Genomic DNA, 20,095 nt, shown 5'->3' with positions numbered 1-20,095 from the left:
TGCCGGGGTGTGATGAGTCTATCAAGGTGTGTTTAGCTCTGCTTAGGTGTCAAAAAACTGGCGATGTCCTCTAGACTGGGCAGGGGACAGCCGTTGATCTTTTAGGCCGTGTTTATAATTCTCAGTATGGTTTTCCCGTCCGCTCCAGAGAATCCCACGTACCACGGCATGATACAGTATAAAATAAAGCTCGCTCCGCGTCTTGTAAAAAAAAACTCCATGTCTTCGTTTGTCGCCATCCCCCCAAATTAACTTTAATGTCAACCATATAAAGCAGCGCCTCCGAGTCTCAAATCACGCACACGCGCTCAACCAATCAGGAGTCGCCCACGCCAAGCCAGCACGCGCGTCCGGACGCACGCGCGCGACAGATCCACGGAGAAGCCAAGCCGCGTCTCGTCCTCTGCATAGCACACAACCAAGGGTGGCCGCACATCGACTCGCGAACATGAGCGGACGCTTTAACGAGGACGTCCACGAGAGGAAGGGGGCAAAATCTCCCACGCTACTTTCCTCTTACTGCATCGACAGCATTTTAGGACGCCGGAGCCCCTGCAGACTCCGAATTATTCCCGCCAGAGAACTCGACAAGGCGCCGGAGGGTACGCTTGCTATTTTTGTTCCTAATATAGAGCGCATCCGATGCTGCAAACATGACGTATCCGAAGAAGTGTTATAAACGACATGTTTTAGTCTACTTTTTTGCTCGTTTCTTAAACTTTTACTTCCATAAAGTGTCTTAAACTTTCTCTTATAGTTTTTAAATAGTCACATTTGTAATTTTAAAGTCAAATCCTAATTGAATTCGGATTGATTGCACAGCACCGATATATATATATTTTGTTTGTTATATTTTGCTTCCCCTCAATCACACCGTTTAGTATTATTATTTAAAATGTAAGATTTAAAATCGCGTGCTTAAAACAAAGTACTTAAATTATAATCAAATTGAATAATATATCATAAACTGATTTTGTGTTGGATTAAATAATCCGATCGGCATTTTTCGTAACTAATTTAGTCCGAAGATGTCATTTGAGTTAACGCTGGAAGACCAAATTTATAACTGATCGATCACTACACAGATAATTGTTTATTAAATTAATTTACAGTTATTATCAATATAAATACTCATTTCTATACCGTTTAGAGTCAAAATGATACTCCACAGGGTTGCTAAACACTTGGAAAAAATCCCTGAAATTACATTTTATTTTAATTTAAATATGACCTTAACTAGATCAGTCCCAGCAGTATAAAAAATAATAATTTTTAATCCATATTTCCATGTAATCTGGACTAAAAGGTGCCAAGATAATCCTTAAAATATTCTTAAAATACGATCGTCGAGTCGAAACGGATCAAAATCCTGTGAACGTTTGCGTCTTAAATTCAATATTCGATGGTTTTATAATTGTTTATGATGAAACACGAATCATATATGTTCTCATTAAATCTAAATGTGTATTATAATTTAGTTTTGTTTCTTGTTTTTTAATGCATCTTACAAAAGATTGACCTTCTCTTACATTATTTTGTAGGAATAACGTTTTGGCCTGGTTTAAGAAATTCATATATATATATATATATATATATATATATATATATATATATATATATATATATATATATATATATATATATATATATATATATATATATATATATATATATATATATATATATATATATATATATATATATATATATATATATATATATATATATATATATATATATATATATATATATATATATATATATATATAATATTCCATTCCATTAGTTTGCTGTTTTATAATAACGTGTTTTTGTTTGTTGTTTATCCAATTAATCAACAACAAAATCGACAATTATTTAAATACATTTCAATTGCAGCTTGTTTAATATTTTAGGACGCAAAAATGTATTATTGATACTTTCTTCTGGAAGTTTAAAGCAAAACCGTTTTAATTTGAATGTGTTATGATTCAAAACGTTTAAAAACAATTTGAATTAAATCTGCATTTAATTTGGGAGCATACATTCGAGAAAAATGAAATAAATCGCATTTATTTTCTTTTTTATGACATTGTTTTTGCGTAAATATTAACTCTTCAAAATGGGTGGATATTATAATAATAAAGGGATTTTTACTCCAAAATTTTTAATAAAACCCGTTCCTATTTTAATGTGTCAATATCTATAAATAATCCAAACTTAGTAGAGCATTTATGATAAATCAGAAATTAAATTATTTCGAGTTGAAGACAAAAATGTTGGATTAAATCTGAAAACAAAAAATTACATTTTATTTTATGTTTTATTTTATGCTTTAATCCCTTAGGGAGAAAAATTCGATGTAGTTTATATTTAATAAAATGTACAAATATATAGGTAAGGTGCCCTTTAAGGGGAGCGTGAACTCAAGCATTAGAAATTATTATTGTTATTACGCTTCAGCCCACACCCTAAATTTGTTTTATGTGTTATAATATTGTACTTTGCATTGTGTTTTTTATTTAGTTTTTTATTTTCTTTATTTTGCTTTGCCTAAATAAAAAGCCACAAACCTATTACAAACTAACGGAAAATATTTTTAGGAAAGATTATAATCCACTCGTGAAAATTTGTAAAGATTTTTGTGTTGCATCACACAAAACTACAGTATAGCCAGGACACTGCCTTGCTCAACGGCAATCTCGACAGGTCGCTATTTAGCGTCTTTTATTGGGATTTATTGCTGGTATCAATGGAAACGTTTTTTTGGGTTGCACAGACAACCCGATCAGGACGCTGCCTTGCTCAAGGGCAATTTCTACGGATGCCTGGTTGCTTTTTGGCATTTTAGAGTAGGATTTATTGCTGATACATTTGACTTATTTTCTATTTTTTTTATCCATGGAAAATTCAATGCCGTTTTTATTTTGTGTTGTACACACGACCAAATAAGAATACTGCCTTGCTCACGGGCAATCTCGTCAAGAGCCAGGCAGCTTTTGGCATTTTAAGTCAAGTCGGTCAACTCAAATTTATTTATATAGACCTTAATGACAAAAATGTCTCAAAGGACTGCACAGGATTACAATGACATGGTTTTTTTGTATCCATCAATGGAAAATTCGTTCATATTTTGTGTTGCACACTAAACCAAATCCGGATGCTGCCTTGCTCACGGGCAAACTTGACAGTCAGTATTTTTAAGATCTTATTGTTGATATTATATATTTATTTTGTGGTTTTTGTATCCATCAATGGAAAGTTCAACGTCGTTTTTTGTTGTGTATAGGACCACACACGTCCGAATTTGGATTCTGCCTTGCTCAAGGGCAATCTCGACGGGTGACAGACAGCCATTTAATATTTTGTAGGATTTATTGTTGATATTTTGTATATTTTTTTTTTAATCAATGAATGGAAAATTTGACGTCGTTTTTATTGTGTGTTGCACACACAGCCAAATCAGGTTGCTGCCTTGCTCAAGGGCAATCTCAACAGATAGCGTTTGGCATCTTATATCAGGATTTATTATTGATAATTTGAATTTATTTTTGTTTTTAGATCTAGCAGTGTCGTTTTTTATTTTGTGTCGCACACACACAATTAAATCAGGATGCTGCCTTGCTCAAGGGCAATCTTGACGAGCAGCTTTTTTTGCATAGTAGGATTCATGGTTAATATTTTTTTGTTTCCTTTTTGATCAAATTAGTTTCAACTAAAGACCTTTCCCTGAACGCCGACGCGCACTTGCCACCGAAGCTCCGCCGCCTGTACGGCCCGGGAGGCAAGTATCTCCTCCAGGAACCGGACAAGCTGGAGCGCGATCGGCTCCTCCTGGAAGGAGCCGCCGAAAGCCTGAAAATCATCCAGGCTCCGCAGGTGAGCATAAGCCGCAGCAAGTCGTACAGGGAGAACGCTGCCACCCTAAGCCGGTCGGACTGCGCCGAGGAGCCGGCGGAGGACCAAATTGGGACCCTGAAGTTCGAGGAGGTGAAGGCGGAGGAGGAGGAGAACAGAGGTCCTGCAGGAGGAGGAGAGGGGGAATCGGTCCCGAGTCCTAAAGAAGAAGAGAGAGAGGGTTTGAACGGAGGAGATGGGGAGGATAGCGTGTGTTTGTCCGCGGGAAGCGACTCGGAAGAGGGCTTGATGAAGCGCAAGCAAAGGCGCTACAGGACCACCTTCACCAGTTACCAACTGGAAGAACTGGAAAGGGCTTTCCAAAAGACGCACTACCCTGACGTCTTCACCAGGTAGCGAACCTATTTTTTCCTCGCTTGCTTATTAAACCCTTGTCTTCGAAACTCCACCACAGCAATTTAAAATGAATATATTCCTCTTGAAGGTCGCAAATAATGTTCTATGGTTGCCATTTGCAAGAGCGTGGGTTTGATCTTAAGAGCATTTTTAAGGCGATCACATAATATCAGTGGGGACATGTCCCTTCCGTCCATGTCACACCTACGCCCTTCGTTATATGCTTTTTTTACGTCAATTTTTAACCAAATTAATTAACAAATCGCGTCATATTTTCTTGTTTTCCCCCAAATAACGACAGAAAAAAAATTATCCACTCAAAAATAATTGTAAAAGAGAGAGGATATTAATACATAGCCATACATTTATTAAAACAAAACGAAAATAAAACAAACAAACTAAATACACATTAATAAACAATCTGGTTGTATAAAAATACATAAACAGATATGGAATGTATTTCCACATATTGATATCGTTTCTGTATCCAATTTCTTACAAAATACTCGGATAATTTAATTATGCTTACCATCACAACAATAATAATAATTATTGTCCAAATTTAGTTCCAATTTAATTATGAAACAAAATTAAACACATACTAAAAATAATATATTATAGTAACATCATACCTGCTTATCAATAATAATGTAAAATGATCAATTTAGGTCATTTGTGTACTATAATTGCGAATAATAGGTAAGTACTGTATAATATAATAATGATAATAAAATAAGGAGACAAAAATAAAATGTATAGAAAAAGGTGTTATATGAACAAAAATATTAAAAACCATCTCAATGAATTATTAAATTAAATGTGAGTCATTTACGTAATCTTATTGCAAATACTTTTATTAAAAAATGAAAACACACCTAAATAATGTTGCTACAGTAGTAAAAATATTAAAGACCAAGTAATAATTAAAGTCATGTATTTACTACAAGAGCAAATATTGTCATCATTATTGTTATAATTTATAAGTAAGTACTATTATAATAACACTAAAATTGTGATTAAAAAAGAAAGAAAAAATATTTAAAATGAAGTATATGCAAAAAATACTAGCATGTCAGTATATAGTTTAGCTCGTCTCATTACAAATACATTTGTCATTAATGTTATTTTATACAAGCAAGTACTATAATAATAATAATAATACCACGAAGATTATAAATTGATAAAAATAGAACATTTAATGAAAATAATCCATAAAAATGTATAAACATGTCATTAAAAAATATTATTTTGGGTCATATGTGGACTGTAATTGCAAATAAATGTATAATTAATCGTCTGATTTCCAAACAAGTACCATTATACAGTCCTATAAACTATAGTCATAGAAATCCATACTAAAATAAAATCCTTAAAGTAGGTTATTTTATTAGAAAAGGATTTAAAGATGTCAATAAAACCTTGTTAGAATCAGTATGGTCAATCCAAAAGCATTTAAAAAAAACTTGACTTTGCGGCCTATATGAAGATTTTCGATATATTTCCTGTGCGATTGCAGAAATTGGTATTTCCAGGGTCTTTTTTATGGGTCTCATTTGCACTAGCTGCAGCTGAATGGAGCTTCAATTGCTTTTGTGCGTGCAGACTCGTTTGGATGTCATTATTCCAGCCATTATGTTGTTACACTGACAGGTCCGGAATGGAGGAGTGAGGGACTGAGAGGAGGAGGGGGGGTGAAAAATAAAATCAAACGAACAATCGCTACGCTTATTTCCACCTATTGCAGCTGGTGGAAAATAGAACATGTACATTTTTTTTCGAGCAAGCTGCCTAAGAAGAGGAAAAAAATGAAAAGAATCACGCTTGTGTTGTTGACAGGGCACAACAGGACAGGACAGGGACAAAACAATTCCGAATGATGACTTTCTTTTTCTTTTCTTTTTTTTTCCTTACAGGGAAGAGCTCGCCATGCGTTTGGATTTGACCGAAGCTCGAGTGCAAGTAAGGCATTTGAATGAATTGATCCGATTAGGTCACGAACACAAGAAATTAGCGAACTAGTAAAAAAAAGGAGGGAAATTTATGCATGAGTATAAGATCATCTTTATCTGGGTTTATCGAAAAATAAGATAAAGAAGATGGCTATGAATAAGTGTGAAAAAGGGGCGTTACCAAGGGAAAGCAGTGCCCACAAACTCAGCTAAAGAAAGAAGATGTAGTAGTGACGGCAGTCAGGGCAGCGCATATGCAATCTCATTCGTATAGTGTATGTCAGCTGACACTATAAACTCTCCCGTGTCCTACAGCACACAGTGTGCGCGTCAGTCCCTATGGGAGGGTGCAGCCCCTCCCAGCATATCCAGTTATCGTAGTGATTGTATTTTATTCTCCTTTTCGAGTAGAGTTTTTTTTCCGGCAGACTAAAAAAACTAAAAACTCTTTCAGCTCCTGAGCTTGTTTTTGTAGCTTTAATCCATATAGTGGCAATTATTTTGTAACATTATGCAAAAAGTGACTTAAAAGGGGGAAAACGGCAAAAATTTTTTAGGAAAAGACGATGATGAAAAGGGAAACAAAAGAAGAAAAAATGAAATAAAAAATAAGAAAAACATGACAAAACAATATTTGTTTTAAAACTAGGGGAAAAGGACGTAAACAAGCAGGAAATAAATAAGAAAAAGGAAAAAAGCACGAAAAACGAACTAAAAAGCTAGGGGAAAGATAAACAAAAAGAAGAAAAGAAAGAAAAGAAATGGGGAACAAAATAATTAAAAATGCAAGAAAAAAAGAAAAGATAAACTAGGATAGCAAGAAACAAAAGAAGAAAAAAATGGAATAAAAACAAGAAAAAGCCAGGGGGGAAAAAATGGGGGTAGACAAGGGAAAAATAGGTTTTGGGGGCTCCCTTTGATCGTTTTATACAAATAATAATTTAACATTAGGTATAAAATGAATTTATATATTTAAAAAATACAAATAGTTCTACAAAATTACATGATAATTGATTTTTTACAATGCAGTGAACTTTTAACTTATTTACACTTGGAACCTCTTTATCCTGCACAACTCTAAATTAAAGCACCTGGAACCCCTGCGTGACAAAATGTCAATTAAAAATATGAAAAAAACTAAATGAATTACGAAATACAAAAATAAACGACACAATAAAAAAAAGTAATTGTGAAAGTAGCAGTTATTATGTTCTATTATGCACAACATCAGTTAAAATGTGAAAAACAGCAACAACAAAAAAGACGACGACGAAAAAAGAAACAAAAAGGGAAAGAAAAAGAGAAAAAAAGAGTGACAAAACAAGAAAAATAAGTAAAAAGATAGGGGGGAAAATTAAACAAAATAACCAGGAAATAAATAAGAAAGAGGAAAATGCAAGAAAAACGAAGTAAAAAGCAAGGAAAAATAAACAAAAAGAAGAAAAAGGAAAAGGGAGAAAATAGAGAACAAAATAATAAAAGAAGTAAGCAAAAAAGAAGTAAAAGGCTAGAAAAACAAGAAATAAAAGAAGAAAATTGGACATAAAAACAAGAAAAAAGCTGAGGGGGAAATTTGAGAAAAAACAACGTGGAAAACTACAGAATACAGATTTTAGGGGTCCCTTTGATCATTTCCTTAGAAATAACAATATAAAATTAAGCATACAATGAATAAATACATATTCTTTAAACATTAGCTGTGCCCCTCCATGCATTCGATATTCGCACCCTTAAACTCATGTATGGTGACGTCACTGATGCGAAGCCTTTTTCCCCCCTCCCTTATCTTAAATATTATTTATTTATCTTTTTACAAAAGACCTAAACCTCTCGTTCGAACATTATTTTTCTTCTATTGTTGTTTTCTTCCTCCTGGAACCCTTCTCTGTCACGTACAGTAATACCTCGCTAAAACGCGTTTTACGTTTCGCCGTTCAGCTTCTTCTCTGATTTGCATCGCGCATTGTTTTCTGCCTTCTGATTGGCTTAACAGTCCCCTTGCATAAAATGATGAATTCGTTAAAATAAAAAAATAGAAAAGTTTTTAAAGTAGACTCCCTTCATTTGTTAAATGAAATGCCGTGGTTTCAGTGCATAATAACAGTATTTAATAGTAATATCGATTTGAAAACTAAAATGACTTGCTAACCACCCCTCCCCACTATTTGAGAACCACTCAACCAGCCTGACTTTTATAATCTTATATATTATTTATGACTACTGTATTTCCAAAAACTGCCCCTACAATGTTAATCTTTCTAAATTCTTGCTTTTATCACACAAAACTAAAACGACTTGCTAACCTTCTGCTATCATATACCTAATATGTTAACTAGCCTGAGTTTTACAACTTTAATAGCATCTATTTTATTGTTTTAAGGCATAAACTTCTCATACAAACATTTAATTTGCTTTTATTGTTGTTTTCCCCTGAAAAAAAAACACTTACTGACCTTATTTTCTGTACTTACCTCACTTTTTACAGTGCGTTAGTTTAACTAGCCCAGTGCTTTTCAATTATTTTCCTTCTAAAAGTTAAAAGCATCAAGTCAAGTCATGTTTATTCATATAGCCCTTAATCACAAGGAGTCTAAGAGGGCTGCATAAATCACAGATTATTGAAAACTACGTACTATTAATGCACCATCCCCTGGTCTAAAACCTACATCAGGGCAAGGGAAAACTCAAAAACCTCAACATGAGGAAAATAAAGAAACCTTGAGGAGGGACCGTACATGATGCAATCCTCCTTCAGGCTGCAACAGATGATGCAACAACAAATAATGCACAGATATTGTCAACATGAAATATAGGTCATTCATAAGCTTTCGAATATAAGTGTGTTTTAAGTCTAGAATTAAACAGTTCCACTGAGGTTGCAGATCAAATCTCAGTGGGCAGATCATTCCAGAACACTGGGTTCCGAATGGAGAACACTCTCAAACCTGCAGATTTCTTCTTGGCTCTTGGTATCACTAGTAGACCAGCATTTTCAGAGCAAAAGCTCCTGACCAGAACATAAGGGGGAATTAAATCTGAAAGATTGCACAATTTTGTATAATACCAACAGAAAATAACATCTGAAGCTAACAGGGAGCCAATGCAGGTTAGCCAAAATTGGGTTCATTTGATCAAACCTTCTTGCAAAGCCTTGCTGCAGCATTCGGTTCCAGCTGCAGGCTCTTGATTTTGGACTTCGGAAGACCGGAGAGTAGGGCATTACAGTAATCAAGACGAGTGGTATCCAAAGCATGAAATATAATCTCTGCATCGGACTGGGACAGCGATTTTGAGCTATATTACGAAGATGGAAAATAAGATGTACTAGTAATAATATTCTTAGTGTGTGTTTGGAAGGACTGTCCTGTGTAGAGCTCAGCCCATTCCTACCGCTTACCCAATCAAATTGCCCTTGATGCTTTGCTAGAGCTTTTTAGTAAAACATTTGTTTTGGGTTAAAGTTTGTCCCGTGAGTTTTCATCATAAAGTGTCTCAACAGAAAACCTAAATTGTCAGTAAGCTTCCATATAACAAAAAATAAAATAAGAAATAGAAAAAACGTGACAAAACAATATTTTTTTTGAACTAGGGGAAAAAAAACACATAAAAAAGCAGGAAATAAATAGGAAAAGGGGAAAAGCATGAAAAATGAAGTGAAAAGCTAGGGAAAATATAAACAAAAAGAAAAAAAAGAAAAGGGTATATGGTGTGCAAAATAATAAAAGAAGCAAGAAAAGGAAGGGAAAAACAAGGATAACAAGAAACAAAAGAAGAAAAAAGGAAATAAAACAAAAAAAAAGCCAGAGTAAATGGGAAAAAACAAGAAATAAAACAACACAGTAAGCTTCCATACAAAAGATTATTTAGCAATTTGTTAGTGGGACACTGAGACTCTAACTGTAGTCAAAATTGTGTCCTATATTTACTGGACCGAACTTATCTCAGCTTCGCATGCGCGACAATCAGTAGCTCTTCATGTAGCAAGTCAAGTCACGTTTATTTGTATAGCCCTTAATCACAAAATGTCTCGAAAGCACTGCACAGGTTGCAATTCCACCATCCCCTGATCTTAAACCAACATGCAGCCAAGGAAAAACCCCAAAAACCTCAGCATTAGGAAAGTCGAAACCTTTGACAGGGGCCTCACAAGTGATAACCTCCTTCCAGGATGACCAGGGTTCAATAGATTTAGCATTGGACTTCTTCTTGGCTCTTGGAGTCAAAAGATGACCGTCAGTTTCCGAGCGGAGGCTCTGAGTAGGAACATAGGAGGAAATCAAATCAGAGAGATAGGAGGGGGCAAGTCCATGTAAACCTTTATATGTTAGAAAGAGAACCAGAATAATAAATAGAGCCCATGTTCTATTTTTATATCCAAGCCATTTTTTCTCATGAAAAGAGCGAGCCATAGGTTTCAGACCACTGACTTAAATAATCGACTGTGACTGGAAATGGACGACGGGGCCACTTCCGGTTTCTCGCTTCTTGACGACGATTAAGCGATTCATAAAGCGTTCGAGTAAACATCGTTCGTGTTTGGATTCCCATCAGAAAGTGTGTGTGGGGGGGAGAAGGGTGATGGGGGAGAACAGGGTGGGGGTTGTTAATGTTATTTGATTTCCTATTCTGTGATTGCAGTCAAAGCACGCATTGATCCCATGCTTTGCACTCGGGAGCGAATGAGAGGCCATTAAAGGTGTTTGTTCTCCCCTCCTTCGTTTTCGCGCATGGTCCAAGCGGCCGAGGGGGTAGGGCGGTTGGGGGGGGGGGGTGTCATAACCACAGAGACAGTTCAAACACTGCTAGATGGTCAAACAGATGTCTCATTAGGAGGCTGGAGGTGAACAAATCACTTAGAAGCGCCATCGGGAGGTGATAAAATCTCATAAATTCCCCAGAGGCCTTGTAATACTGAACGTCCCTTTCGCTCAATCACTACACTCCTCTCGCCTTTTTTTCCCTCTCTCTCGTGCGCATGCGCGAGTGTGCGCGCGTGGGAAAGTTAAATACTCCCAATTGCTCCGCGTCGCCTTTAAAGAATTTCATTTAAAGCGCATTAATTGTCATTGGAGGCAGTTCAGCGGCGATTTTGTGGGTCTTTCGTAAACAGAGCTTTTAATTACCGAGCCCCACCACCATCCTCCTCCTCTTCCTCCGCGCCTGGCTACAAAAAGCAGGGTTTAATTATTGGTACTAGATTTAAGAAAGCTGATTGTCCCTTGCGGGTAATTACCGTAAATCGGGATTAGACGGGAAGGCAACGGCGTAATTTTTTTCCAAAAATAAATAAATTGATGCAAAATTATTTTTATTAAATACAAAAATAAAAATCTAAAGGAAACATTTTTGGTGAAAAACAAATAAGGTAATACCATATTCTCTAACAGGGGTGTCACCCCCAAATTCAACCCAAATGATAGCGTTTTAAAACTCTCGTTTCCTTAAAAAATTAGAGGCTTAAATATAATGAAAACGATAACTAAAATATAAAAAAGTAAAACAAAAATAACATTTGAGCAACGCAGAGTCGGAAATACTGCCTTGAAATGGTTCTGTCCATTTGATTTCTCGCACCGCTGCTCCCGCCCCCCTCGCTCCGCCCCTTTTGCTCAGCCCGTATGGAAGCCCAAGTGTGACTTAATTCAATTAATACCAATAATAATAGGCCTTTATCAAAACATATTAAAATGTTATCATAACTGAATTTTAAAAGTTGTATCACTTTAAGTGAAATGAAAACTAAAAGTTTTTAACCCCCCAGACCTCTGAACCTAACATCGTGCCTGTTCTCTGGTGTATAGACTACAAGGCTCACTCAAAAACTTGCCGGAAATTGGAAAGTGTTAAATTAGTGTGATTACGGTAAATTGAAAATGCTAAATTACGATGAAATGCTACTACATACAGTGAATATCTATGAATGAATCTATTCCTATATTTTTTAAACTATTTTTCTTGATGTTACTCTATTTTTTTCCAAAGTTCTTTTTATGCAACTCTAGGTTTTAATTTCACGCATTTTATTAATTGCGCCTGATCAAAATGTTTGACAAAATACTGTGTTTTTTGGAGATGAGCCTTATATCCTGATGTATAGTCTGGAAATTACGGTGTGTATATAATGATTTGATTTATCAAGGGCTTTAAATTACCATAAGAGTTCTAGTTTATTTTCATCGCAGTCAGTACAATATTAATTTAATAGTATTTTTTACGGATAAAATATACTTTTTTAGTATCAACAATACAAATTTAAAACATGAATTTCAAATTAAATTATCGGAAAAATTTAGGTTATTTTCAATATTTTTTACAAGTATTTTAACACAATAGTTATTTTTTGTGTTTTTGATTAGATTAGAATCAATATTACTCAATATTGATTTATGTTTATGGAAAATCCAGCAGGAGTCTAACTTAATGAGAGCTGATATCATTGTCCGCCATTTTGATACTACGAGTACCCGAAAACCTCAAAAAGGCTGGGCAAAAAAATGAGAAGAAAAATGAAGCCTTTGTTACTTCTTTGTGCTTTTTAACAAACGTTTGTAATTACACTACACAACACGGCGTCATCTAGTGGTCGAATATTACACAGTATTTGGGTTCGTAGATATCCAAAACTGAATACAGTAATCCCTCGGTTATCGCGGTTAATGGGAACCGAGACCACCCGCGAAAACTGAAAATCCGCGAAGTAGCGGCGCCCCTTCAAAAATGCTTAAAAAACCCACTACGAACCATTCAGTATGATTGTATTAACCGTTCTCAACCACATGCAGCCATCGCAGCTTATTTCGCTTGTTAACACTACCGGTTACATATTGAAAATAAAAACAGTGAAAATGTGATATTTGATGAGTGTTTGTGAAGCGTTTTGGGAAACAACAGTTGAAAAAATGGTCTGTGTTCATTTTAATGAAAGTGAAAGAGCTACCTTCTAGCGGCATCGAACGGCTCTTACAACAAATACACGAAACCACACACAATTAGCCGTGTTTAGGTAGTACAAACAACCGCTCGCTTTTGGTATAATAAAGTCAAACTTGAGATGAAATGTGACCGAAGAGAATAAACTTAAGTTGCGTCGCCGAGTTCCTCCATGATAAGCTAACTGAGCACCACATAAGAAGGGGGTGAGGTGGGAGGAGTTGAAGGAGTGGGGGTGAACGAAGCGGTAACTCACCATGACTAAGCATTGTGTCAGGGCCTCCCCCTCCCCTTCACAATAAGAGTGTCTACACCGTGTCCTCAGTTGACATAAACTCTCGCTTGCAGAGGTCAATAAATGCTTTTATTGAGAAGGTAAGGTATATTTTTTAGACCCGCAAAGCTCTGAACCCGCAAAAGAGGAACCGCGAACTAGCGAGGTGCCACTGTATATTTATAGCGTTAAAGTACTTTGTCCGCTGGTCTAGGTGTGGTTCCAGAACCGCCGGGCCAAGTGGCGGAAGCGCGAAAAGGCCGGGGTCCAGGCCCACCCGGCGGGCCTTCCTTTCCCGGGCCCCCTCGCGGCAGGCCACCCTCTCAGCCACTACCTGGAAGGAGGCCCCTTCTCGCCTCACCCGCATCCGGCCCTGGAATCGGCATGGACGGCCGCTGCCGCCGCCTTCCCCGGTTTGGCCCCGGCTCACCACAACGCTTCCGTAGGGCCTCTGGCGGGGCCGCTGGGTTTGGGAACCTTCCTGGGAACGGCGGCCATGTTTCGACATCCGGCTTTCATCGGCCCCACTTTTGGGAGGTGAGCCTCGCCTGCCGCGTCGGGGGCGCGATCCCCCTCGTTGATTGAAAGCCAACTGATAACAGATGCTTTCCCCGTTTATCTCGGGGAGTGGGATTATTCTCAGTGTGGTGTGTAATCACCACAAACGTGTTAATAAATGAACCAAATGTGTGATCCAGCAAAACAAGCTGTGAAGAGAGCTGTCGCTGCAAACACATGTCACAATTAGCTTCTTGTTTGCCGCTACCGACTCCGAAAGACCTCAATAGCGGGCAGATTTTCATGTTTTGACAGGCGTCAAACTCCTGAAACAATGCCGAGAGACGCACAAGAGAAAAATCAGATGCGTTGCGTCACACAACGACCTGCAGTTTTAAATGAATATGGCCCTGTGTAGTGCCAAAGCCAGGCACTACTCGCCAAGCACCCTCTGTCGTTGTATTTCGTGGGTCTCCAACATGTGGTAGTATTCTGTGGACTTGTTCTGAAAATGAACCCGTGATAGGTCATTTAGATTTTCTAGGAAATTTGATCCCTAACTAGCATGTTTTACAGTAAGACAGAGTCTACTTCAACGCTACTTCTAATAAGTACAACCTGGTGATAACTCAGCGATCAAATATTAACGACACCGTAATACAGACGCTGTCCTACTGACGAATGAAATAGGTTACGTACGATGGTTCGTAAGTTCAGTGCTATATTTTGTATGTTTGAGGTTTGTATAAGTATGTTTAAGGCTTGTATAAGTAACCTGTATTCTTTTGTACTAAAAAATAAACATTTCAGAAAATAATATGCTCTATAAAGATGAATAAAGTTAAGTTTAACTTACTTTTGGAAGATGGGCTTCAAGAGTTCCCCCTCTGTGGTATAAAGTGGCCGAAAAAAAGCGATCCTAGCATTTTCTCAACCGCATCAAGCTTTCTTATTCCACTTTCGTGTCAAATGAAATGGCTCGCCTCGTCTTTACACTTTACACCAACCATATTGAAAGTTTACACTCGGGGTGGATGCTGGGTGACCTCACAGCGCCACCACCACACGCCGGTAGCGGCGGAAAGAAGCACTACAGTAATGTCCTGTACTCAGAAAGAGTTTCACACAATACAAAATCTAACTTACATCAATGTCCGGATATTTCTCGACATACCGAATTTGTTTTGGGTACCTACCGTTTTTTTGTAAGTCGAATGGTCGTAAGAAGGAGAGCGTTTGTACCATTTAAAATATTTAAAACACATTTTGAAACAGCAACCCTTCGCACTAATCAGTGACGTAAAGTAGTTTTTGGCTTCAAAAAAGTTGGAGAACCCTGCTGTATTTACTGGCCACCATTAATCAACCAGAGAACATTAAGGAAACCAACGCTGTCATCATTTTACTTGAAATAAATGTCATGGACGTGCTGTTCAAGGCACTATGGAAAAAAAAAGCACTAGAATTTTAAAGACACTTTAGCTCCTTTCTATAAAAGATATGAAATCTAGTTCCCATATTCAGGTAAAAATTCATAAAGTCTTGGAAATCAATCATTTAAATTGGTGTTTGTATGCTATTTTTGTCACTTTCCAGTCTGCACGAGTTACCCCTAGTTAAATAAACGGTAGTGGAAATGGATTCAGTAGATGTTTTGCTTTTTTTATTTTTATAAATGCACAGTTGATAAACACAAGATAATAAATCTTTCTATGTATTGAGGAAAAAAACTTAATAATACTATAATAATAATACTACTACTAATAATAATAATGTTCTGTACAACTGCCACTGTGAGTATGTGCATATTACAAAAGGTACTACGAAAAATGAATATCCTTGGAATAATCATTATAGTAAATATATGTATTTCCCCATAGTGACACAAAAACAAATAATTTCTACTGTATATAAAAAGAAAAAAATGTTAAATTGCTGGAGATTGTTAACCAAGAAATTGTTCCCATAATCAACATGCTTTTCAAATTCGATATTAATACTCAGAATAAGGGCAGCACGGCGGCGCAGTGGTTAGAGCGTGTGCAGCACAGTTCTGAGGTCTTGACATCGAACCTTCCCGTGTGGAGTTTGCATGTTCTCTCTGTGCTTGCATGGGTTTCCTCCCACATTCCAAAAACATGCATGTCAGGTTAATTGGCCTAACCAAATTGTCCCTAGGTGTGAATGAGAGAGTGAGATGTGCCCTGCGACTGGCTGGCAACCAGTTCAGGGTGTCCCCTGCCCTGGGCTCCAGCACGCCCGTGACCCTACTGAGGATAAGCGGTGCAGATAATGAATGAATGGATGGATATTCAGAATATAAAATGTTATGATCTTCAACGTCAATACCTTACAATTTAACGTGCCTTAATTGGGTTCTTTTTGTGATATTTACGTCTCAGAGGATATCATTTCTATTAAACACCCTGTTATTTAATAGTGAGCCTCCAAAAAGACCCCCAGCTCTCCAGCTAAGGGACACTTTTTACGCTAATAATTCACTAATCCGTCCCCTCGAGCTAAAAGGAGTTTGACACCCCTATGTTGTGGTATCAAAGCAGAATCCTGTTTTGAAATCAAATCTCTTTTGACCCAGGCTCTTTTCCAGTATGGGCCCCCTGACTAGTGCTTCCACTGCCGCCGCCCTTCTACGGCAGCCGGCCCCTGCGGTCGATGCGGTCCCCCTGGACCCCAACCCTTCCCCCGGGGCCCCAACCTCGGCGGACCGCCGGGCCTCCAGTATCGCTGCGTTGCGCCTCAAGGCCAAGGAACACTCAGCCCAGCTCACCCAGATCAACATCCTGCCCACGGGAGCGGCGGGGAAGGAGGTCTGCTGAAAGGCCCCCAACCCTACCAATCTCTTCGACACCCCTACCCCAACATAGTAGCACGACCAAAGTCACACAAACATTGACTCGAAACAGAGTGAGTGTGGGTGATTCCATTTCAGACTCTCCCGCCACATTTTCGAATACATCCTCCTGGAAAACGAGCGATAAAAACCCCAAACTGATAAATGGATTTCAAGTATACCCAAACTAGAGGTAAGATCTGGCCTTTAAAAAATCCAGCACGACCAGACTCCGGCCGGCAGGTGTTAAAGCCCGACCCAGCCCGAGCCCGACCAATTAACTCGATTTGCAGGACCGAGCCCGAAAAACCCCTGTCATTTCACATTTTATTTGCAAGGACTCAGGAGGGGGAGAGGTGATTTATAATAACTAATTAAAGCTTGTATCGTGTAACAAAATCTAAGTTAAACAAGATTGTTCAAACATTTACATCTGTAATATTTCTGTGTCTGCAGAGGTTACATTAACAACAATTTCCCATTATAGTCCGATTTTTAAGAATTGACAAGAAAATGTTAAGGCTTTCCGTCATTTTGACGGGTTGGGTTTAAAATTGGGCTATAAACTACATCAGCCTCCTCCCTTAAGAATCTAGCACGGCACTTTAAGAGAGAGAGGCAGAGAGACAAACAAAACAATGACGGATGGCTCAGCGACCACAAAGGTTGTCATTTTATGACCAACCCGGCTGAAATTCAGGTTGAAGTGGGCTCTGACTCGGGCTTAGGATCTTATCTCTAACCCAGGGGTCTCCAAACTTTTTCCAGTTGAGAGCTACGTTTTGTTACTCATTAGCGCAAAGGGCGCCCAGTTTGATATGCATTTCTAGAAAAAAAATTGCATGTTATTACTATGTTGTTATTATGTTATTACTAGACTATTACTGGAATTGGGGTTAAACAGACTCAATCAATCACAAAAAAAAATTGAATAATTTAACTAGAAGATCACAATGACCCAGCATTGGTAAGCTATTTTCAGAACAGGCCCGCGGGCACCACGTTGGAGACCCCTGCTCAAACCCAATGTGTCATGAGGACATATCCTGCTGTATGTAAAAATCAATATGTAAATTAATAAAGACCTACAAATATATTCCCTTTAAATAAACAAACACATATATAAATCATGTAAAACAAATATATTAATTTATACATTTATTTATGCTTTTATTTTGTCTTGTATTCATTTCGGTATTTAATTCGTCACATCCAATTGTTATTCAAATGAGGAGGGGGCCCAGTTCCCTGAGCTTTTCACCGATTGGTCGATCGGTGATGAACGAATCGGCTACTAATGTCTCTCTTTCCTCATCCTGGTAGAAAGGCATTGCAGTTGATCGGGTCACTCGGCGATCAACCAATAGGTGAAGAGCTTGGCCAGTTTGACCCGCCCCCCTCATTTTAATAACATTGAGTTTTGACATAGTACGTGTTAAATTCACAACAAAATACACACACACATATATATATATATATATATTTTTCACATATTTAGGTATTACAAGATTTATTTACGTATTTATTTATTTATATGGCATATAATTGTAGGTTTTTATACATGTATTACTACATACTGCAGTATTGGTCCCCCAAAAGAAGTACCCTATAATGCAATACAGTTGTCTCAACAATTTGGGGTGATACCACTTCTCCGGACCGATACCAGAGATCAAATATTGAATAGTCTGTATCAAGATACCAGATACCAATAGCGCTTTGAAATCAATTTCAAATTCCCACCTTTACAAGTACCTTAAAGGGACAGTGTGTATTATTTAAAATATTTTAATGAAATACAAGTAGATATGAGTTGGAAATAGATTGAGTATTTTGTAACTTTTATTAAAGGGACAGTGTGTATTATTTAAAATATAAGTAAATATGAGTTGGGAATAGATTGTCTTTTGTAATGTTTATTAAAGGGACAGTGTGTATTATTTTGCACCTCCCAACGATAACAAAAACATTGACCAACTATAAAAATATTGATTTAAATAACAACCAAAAAAACACGATCTACTGTATTAACACGTAGTTTTTTTAGATACTCAAAATTATTATTATTTTTATTTATTTTATATAACATGAATCTTACCTAAAGGGAGCTGACATTAAAATACTTGTAAGTCAAGACATTTTACTTCTTTCTTTTTTATTTGATACATTTTTATAAAACTTTGAAAAGTATGCACGGTTGCAGTAAATGATAGCTCATGTACTTTTGCTTATTATCCGAGTACATGTTTTTTTTATGAATAATTTTTTAGGGGGCGCAAAATAATACACATGGTCACTTTCATTTCGGGATTTTTTTTTTTAACTGAATGAAGTGTATGTTGTTTTTGTATATTTGTATGCATCCAAGTGGTAATTGTATCGGTATACCTTAGTTCAATACTTGTACTGGTATTGGTCTGCAACAAAAAGTGGTTAAAAAAATTGTTGAAATTTAAAAAATGGATGGTTCAAGGTCATTCAAAGCAAGCCAGGGTTCCTACAGTTAAATTCAAGAATTTTTAAATGTTTTTTGAAATTTAATTTGAAACCAAGTCAGCAAAAAAATCCCACAATTGAAACAAAAAAAAAAACAAACAACATAAATATTTCTTTTCCCATGATACCTTGTGCTTTGTACACATAACCTCCAAACACATGGTGAAAAACGTTTGTTGGATAGGTACTTCTCAGTAAATGTACTTTCCCATGGTACAAAGTAAACAACTCTGTCCGAAGCTGCTATGTGTATACTGGGTAGACATGGGCCCGACTGAAACCACATCACCGTTTTGATACTTCTGTTATTGGAGTCACACTAGTGAATTAATATAAAAGATAGCTGATAAATGTTACTAAGTCTAATAAGTTCAAACAAATATAGATCTAATCACCGTAAAATTTGGACTATAGAGCGCACCTGATTATAAACCGCACCCAGTATATTTTTTAAAACAATAATAATTAAAAAAAACAAAAACATTTTATACATACACAAGCCGCACCTGACTATAAGCCGCATGTGTCTACATTGAAGCATGAGATATTTACAGAGAGTTTACAAAGTTTTAATGATACAAGGTACCTTAACCCCTTAACTTTCCAAATGGCCGCCAAGGGCCCGTCGGACTTTTGGTAAACAAATGCCAGCCACTGAAATATGTCATGCCACATATCTTTGGAAAGCTTAAGCTCTTAGGATTCAAGCTATGTACTCTTTAGAGAAACATCACCATCAGTTTAAGCACAACATAGCCGAAAACTATAGAGCCGGTGTAACTCACCATTACGCCCCCTGGCCGTCTTCAACTTCTTTGAATGTCGCGAAAATGGCTTCTACATCAAGGACAATCCATAGAATCC

The 20,095-nt window shown here is 37.0% G+C and overlaps 1 protein-coding gene across 1 annotated transcript; it reads left to right on the top strand.

Moving 5' to 3' along the window:
- Positions 1-425: 425 nt before the first annotated feature.
- Positions 426-18,174, top strand: arxa (aristaless related homeobox a). Its single transcript, XM_088322037.1, has 5 exons — positions 426-602; positions 3,689-4,229; positions 6,147-6,192; positions 13,601-13,923; positions 16,481-18,174. The coding sequence occupies exons 1-5, from the start codon at positions 449-451 to the stop codon at positions 16,719-16,721; spliced, it is 1,305 nt and encodes a 434-aa protein (XP_088178163.1). The 5' UTR covers positions 426-448; the 3' UTR covers positions 16,722-18,174.
- The last annotated feature ends 1,921 nt before the right edge of the window (positions 18,175-20,095 follow it).

The sequence above is a fragment of the Urocampus carinirostris genome, chromosome 18 (genome assembly GCF_059441175.1).
Source record: "Urocampus carinirostris isolate Australia breed hairy pipefish chromosome 18, RoL_Ucar_1.0, whole genome shotgun sequence".
Lineage (NCBI taxonomy): Eukaryota > Metazoa > Chordata > Actinopteri > Syngnathiformes > Syngnathidae > Urocampus > Urocampus carinirostris.
This window is presented reverse-complemented; position numbering and strand designations above follow the sequence as displayed.

Bases quoted from the DNA above. Each gene is read 5' to 3' on its own strand.
- arxa (XM_088322037.1), top strand. From the start codon at position 449: ATGAGCGGACGCTTTAACGAGGACGTCCACGAGAGGAAGGGGGCAAAA. The intron at 6,193-13,600 runs GTAAGGCATTTG...CCGCTGGTCTAG, and splicing joins TGACCGAAGCTCGAGTGCAA to GTGTGGTTCCAGAACCGCCG. The intron at 13,924-16,480 runs GTGAGCCTCGCC...CTTTTGACCCAG, and splicing joins ATCGGCCCCACTTTTGGGAG to GCTCTTTTCCAGTATGGGCC.